General features: G+C 42.3%; 1 protein-coding gene across 1 annotated transcript in view; it reads right to left on the bottom strand.

The window, feature by feature from the left end:
* PIEZO2 (piezo type mechanosensitive ion channel component 2) overlaps window positions 1–6000 on the bottom strand; it is a 133331-nt gene that overhangs the window by 16551 nt on the left and 110780 nt on the right. Inside the window, exon 41 of the mRNA XM_019649942.1 lies at window positions 1411–1569. Within this exon, the coding sequence (XP_019505487.1) occupies window positions 1411–1569 (159 nt within the window). The remainder of the gene's footprint in view (window positions 1–1410; window positions 1570–6000) is intronic.

The following is a 6000-nucleotide window of genomic DNA, read 5'->3' as shown; positions in this document are numbered from 1 at the left end:
ATCAGTTTCAGAAATGCAATGCGGTGGTCAGGCCTCTACATCAACTATGAAGTGGACTCCCCAAAAGGACATTGGTCCATCTGGCCCCCTAAGAAATGCTTACAACATTATTGATTGTATTCCTCGGACTGTCTTTTTCTATCCCTGAGGCCATATTGCATTTACCAATTTGTATTGTCTCATCCCTTCCCCTCTCCTTCATCCCCACCCCCTCCCAACTAACAACAACACAATTTAACTTTTAAAAAATTATTATTTCATGTTACACGAGAGTGTTGATCATAGGATTATTGAATTGTTGGGGCTTTGCTGTTGAATGAGCTAGGAAAGGTACTACTCCTAGTAAATGAAAGATGAGGGCAAATGAGAGACGTTAGAGGGAAAGGAACATGTCATTGGAGGGCACACAGTAGTTCCCACAGCTGGTGGACTTACTAGATGACTAACGCTAATGGGACTCTGGCTTAGTCTTTTGTATTTGGGAATGGGTTAGCCTGGACTCCTCTTGAGTCTGTGGGCTGTTCTTTGTTTCTTGACCAACACAGAGCTTCTCCTAGGCTGGAGGACCTGGGTTCATACCAGGGCCCTCACAGAAGCTTGGGTTGCCACTTGGAATTCTCCCCTGTGCTACTCAGCTTTGTCAAGAGAGCACTAATTCAACCCCTTGAATAAATGTCTCCCTCAACCCACAGGACTGCGCTAAGTGAAACACTGTTCTACACAGGGAAGTTTACAACATCTGAGCATGCTCAACATCTCTTCTGTGACTAAGTCACCAGTCTCCAGGTCTGGTGCTAACTAGGAGCCAGCATGCCAGGAGCAGCCTGACCCTTTATGCCATAGTCTAATTTCTGAGGGAACAGAGAGGAGATGCTACCAATGAAATTCTTGCATGAATGAGTTATATTCTTCCTTTGATTAGCTATCTTACTACCAGGAATAAGCAAGTCATGTGGCATTTATGTTGATGTTAGGGGGAATAAATGGCCCTTTGCAATGAATGGACTTATTGTACACGCAAAATTCCAAAGGCATTTTGGTATAGTCGAGGTTCTAAATATTGTGTTCCATTGTGCCCAGAAGCATATTAATACTTAAGCATCATGTATCCCAACTTTTCATCCCAGAATATTATTACACTAATTATGTAGGTTACAGAAATAGAAAATTGACCCACATGGATGATCCTAGAACAACACCCTGGCCAGGTGTGTGGCAACTACATCTAGAAAGGTATTTCAAGAGGCATGTTTGTTCTTCTGCTAAACACTGTAAGAGTTCTATGATGATCTTCATTGCTGTATATTAACATTATTTCTTTTCCTGTTCCTTCCCAGGTAGGAAATAAAATGCCTTTCAATTGGCGGCCTCTACTCTGTGAGTGACTGTGACAACATAGGGTATCCTTACCCTTGAAACAAGAAGAGGTTGACATAATTGTAGCTCTTTGTGAGGAAGTTTCCAAGGACTCGTGTGGGGTATCCACAACGGATTTGGTAGGCAGACAACCCGAAGTAAACACATTTCACAAAATACCAAAGCTGAGCAACCAGGTTCTGGCTGAATTTCCTAAAATATAAAAAATAAGGAAAGTGAGAGAATGGAATGTTCTTTTGGTACAAAAGGATACCAGTTTAGGATTAAAAAACAAAACAAACACACAAAAAAACCCTAATTGCCCCTTTGGCATTTAAGTCAATTCTAAGGTATTCTCTATACATAGTTGATCACTTCAAAGGCAAAAGATAGGGTAATAAAATCTAATAAGTAAAAAAATAATCCTACGAATGATGCCTCTAAGGTACTAGTGCATTAGTTAGTTGTTTAGGCCATAATTAAAATAAATTACTGTTAAGTAAATTTACTAAAAACATTTTCTCACAATGTGGACGCTGCTGCTACCCTAGTCCAAATTAAAGCTCAACAAAGAAAAACCAAAATGCATAACCGTGGTATTGTTAAGTTCATGAATGCTGGCCTAAGTTTGATCAAAAACAGTGGAACTAAATATCACAGTAGAAAAAAAATTTGGAACACATTTTCAAAGAATGATGAGCTATAGGATTTTTTTTTTTTTTACTTTGGATAAACGCAGCATTCTTCAAGAGTCTTAAACATGGTCAGTACAAAATTTAAAAAGAAAATAAAAAATAAAACTTCTGAGTTTGTAATACCCAGGTGTAATCTTCCCTGTGCTTAAGAGTAACGCTTGAATTTAAAAATAAATAAAATTTGGGCCAGCCGAGTGGTGCATTGGTTGGGAGCTGGCTTGGGACGCTGGCTCTGAGCAGCAGGGCCCCGGTTCAGATTCCCACATGAGGGCCAGTGACGCTGCCCTCTGCAGCTCGACCTAGAGCTGGGCTGCCGTGAGTCACCGGCGACGGTGTAGGCTTCAGCCCCTGCTGCAGTGCACACCATAATCTACTGTGTGTGGCCAGCAACCAGCATGAGCGGCCGGCAGCCAGTGTGAGCTGCCAAGAGCCGCGGTGAGCAGCCGTCCAGTGACCTGCGGTCGATCTGCCTCACCCAGGAAGAGCGCAATGATCATACCAACATGGACCAGTGGGGTGACGTCCTCCATAGCTAGACTGAAGGACAAAAGGACAGCAACTTGTTTGTTCCCCTTCCCCTGATTCCCCGGCGCTGTTCCCCTCCCCCAATTCCCCAATAAAATCTTTAAAAATAAATAAATAAATAAATAAAATAAATAAAAGTAGTGTACTACTCTTTTTTTTTTATTGCTGACCTTAATTTTTACTTAAATATAGTGATCTTTTAAGAGAATAAATTAAAAAAGAAACTTTATACAGCAAATATTTTACATAAATGTAAACATGCACATCTACTTCATAATTAAGCAAAATAAACTTTTCAGCACAAAATTTTAAAAATCATTAATGAATTAGACAATGAATCCAAGACAGAAATAACAGGAGCAACAAAAACAGACATTTCATAAAGCTTCAATTGGTCTTGTCTTCCAACCTACTGGTTAAGGCTTGAGTTTCAGAAATCCTACCTTCCTTGCCAAATGGAAACATCCAATTTGGCTGTACCTAATATATATCCACATAGAGTATTACGCTTTCAAAATAATGTAATAAATCTCTCCTTCTCTCTCTCTCTCTCTCTCTCTCTCTCTCTCTCTCTCTCTCACACACACACACACACACACACACACATACATACTATTTAACCAGCGTCTCAAATAGGGAAGTAAGGATTTGGAATTTTCAAGTTTTCCCACTATTGAAGCACACACATATTAATGCCACACATAGAAAAAATGATTCTGCTGCAGAAATAAAATAGTTAGTGAGTGGCATCATTACAAATCTCTAGTTTGTTTGTATTGGTTTCCCAAATCACGTCTTTACTGTGGTTTGCCATAGCTCCTCAGATACTTCAGACTTAAGTCTTTACACCTCACCTAATGACCCACGGAATGGTAGACATGTAGAACAAAGAAATGGCAATTTTAACAATTCAGTTAGAAACTTCAAAATTATATAAATTAACATGGATAGTTTTCAGCTGTCTCCAAATGCCTGGAGGAATGTTTTCTTTATGTATGTCTACCCTCTCTATTCCACTGGTAGGTTCTCCCTGCCTCCTTCCCACCAGGCTACAAGCATCTGAATGTCTATTCCTGTGGACCCCCCCCCCCAGGGGATAGACATGAGAATAACGGTCCCTGCTTTGAAGGAGTTCACACTAACCAGAGATCAAGCAAGGAGAAGGTCAGTATGTGCACACAGCACTGCAGTCAGTTGAAATGAACAGAGGCGAGTCCATGAAGATGGCACCCACAGTGCCTCAGGAGTAAGGTTTGGTGGGGGAGAGGGGGGGGGAGGAGAGATGAGAAGGCACAGAGGCATGAAGGACAAGTCCAGTTTGGCTGGCACGAGAGTACTCATGAGAAGTAGTCTGTAAGGCCAAACTCTTGATTTCCCAAAAGAAATGATTCCTTATTCTGGTAGGTAAAGCTGGCGTTGGGGTGGGGGGGGGAGGGAACACCCAAAGGCTTTGTGCAGAGAACCAAACTGGAGCCGTGCTAAGGACAAGCGTGCAGGCTTGGGTAGGATGGATGACAGGGGAGAGAGTCTGAAGCTCAGAAAGCTTGACCTGCCAAACCCAGTGCCACGTGCAAGCATTTCCTATAGAAACAAACATCTTTACCCGACATGCCCAAAACCACAGTTCTGTCTATATATGTGAAGACTTTGGGGGGGGGGGGAAGAGGCTTAAATAGATATTTTTAGTTCAAGTTCCTGGAACCTGCCCCAGATTGAGCAAGTTAAGAGCAGTAAAACATTCCCACATCCAGTAACAATTCAAGTGTCCCAATCATGACTATCACCCTCCCTGAGCTGTCATTACCAAGGAATTATAAAGCAGTTATCAATTCATTATAAATAAGTTCCTACCTGCCATTAAATCCACTGACACCTCATAATGGGCTGAGAACCCACCAGAGGGTCCAAGTGTGTGCCTGTCACCTACACTTGGTAGAGCGGTGTGAGTGTGCTGCTGGACAATGGCTGCTAGTCCCCGTCTCCAGCTCACTGGGTCGCTGGTTGAAACCAGGGGACTACAAGGCTCAACTCTAACCAAAGCCCCCACCATGAATCGAATTCCTTTCTAGGTTCACACTGCTTCCCTCCCCTAGATGGGGAGGGAGAGACCATCTGAGTAGAGGGACCCCAGGAAGAAAAATCATATTTAATGTTCTTGATACCCACTAAACCAAAGTAGACGGGAATTTCTCAGGACATATTCATTCAAATTACAGAAATGAGACCCCATTCTAATTATGAGACAATTTATCACACATTCACTCAGTATGGAACATTTACTAGTGAGTGCAGTTTCCTGCAATAACAGACTCATTTGGAAACTGCATACTACAGAAGGCAATCATGAGACTTTCTTTTAGTTGTATATAAAAATACACATCCGTCTGGGAGTCAGGCACAAACAGTGGTACAAAAGCATGAACAGAAATACCTTATCAAAAGAATGTGCTCATTTCATATTGCAGAGCTCCTATCTAGAATCTGGTTTTTGAAAACTTGTTGGCTGGTTCATTTGTTCAGAAAGGTTTCTTCATCACACCTCTCTTCCCCTCCCACGTCCCCCACTAAAACCCATGGAGAGAAGAACTGAGCGTAGATCCACATGGAACTGAGAGCCCCTATCTGAGTCACGTGCCAGCACAGTGGCTGCCCATTAACCTGCTCCCCCAGCCTCATGTGTTTAGGGACTGTCTGGTTTTGAACTGGAGCTAGACATGCCCAACATTTTTATCTTTTGGAATCCAGTAAAAAGCTCCAATGTACATCTGTAAGTCCCATGTGTAAGAATCTCTGGTTCCAGTAAGTGAGATTCAAGGGAGAGAGGAGTGGGAAAAGCCTGGACTGGAGGCAGGAGACTGGCCATGCACCAGCTGTGTGCTTCACTTTCCTTATTTGTAAGTGAGGGGTTTGAACTGCCAGAGCTCCAGGGTCCCGTCCAGCTGACGTTCCAGGACTCCATCTTGAAGTCTGCTTTCACACAGGCTTGTCAGGCTGGTTCAGACAAAACTTCCTTACTACTTTGTGCCCACAATTTAAAGTGGTTTTAACATACTTCTATGCTGCAGTTTGAGGTTTCCCTCCCTTTCCTACCCCTCAGAGGTTGTTTCATTTTACTGGTGCAGAGCACTTGGCCAAACTGGTGATTGCTGATGTTTAAAACTGAATCACTGGCTTGGTGAAGATAGGGCCTTTGAGTAACCTAGACCAGGGCACATTTGTCTGTTTTTCATTAACAGTGTTAACCAAATAGAAATGTGATTCTGTCAGTTCTTCTATAGAACTACTTAAACTTTGAAACATGAGATTGTTAAAAAATTACACGAGAAAATCACCCATCACCATTAAGTTAAAGACTTGAATATCTGAGAGGTCCTACTGCAGTCACTGACCCGCAACACTTTCCTCTTAGCAAAGGACTTCATGC

The sequence above is a fragment of the Hipposideros armiger genome, unplaced genomic scaffold (genome assembly GCF_001890085.2).
Source record: "Hipposideros armiger isolate ML-2016 unplaced genomic scaffold, ASM189008v1 scaffold_136, whole genome shotgun sequence".
In the NCBI taxonomy this organism is placed as follows: domain Eukaryota; kingdom Metazoa; phylum Chordata; class Mammalia; order Chiroptera; family Hipposideridae; genus Hipposideros; species Hipposideros armiger.
Note: the sequence above shows the minus strand (reverse complement) of the source record. Positions and strands in the feature narration are given on the sequence as shown.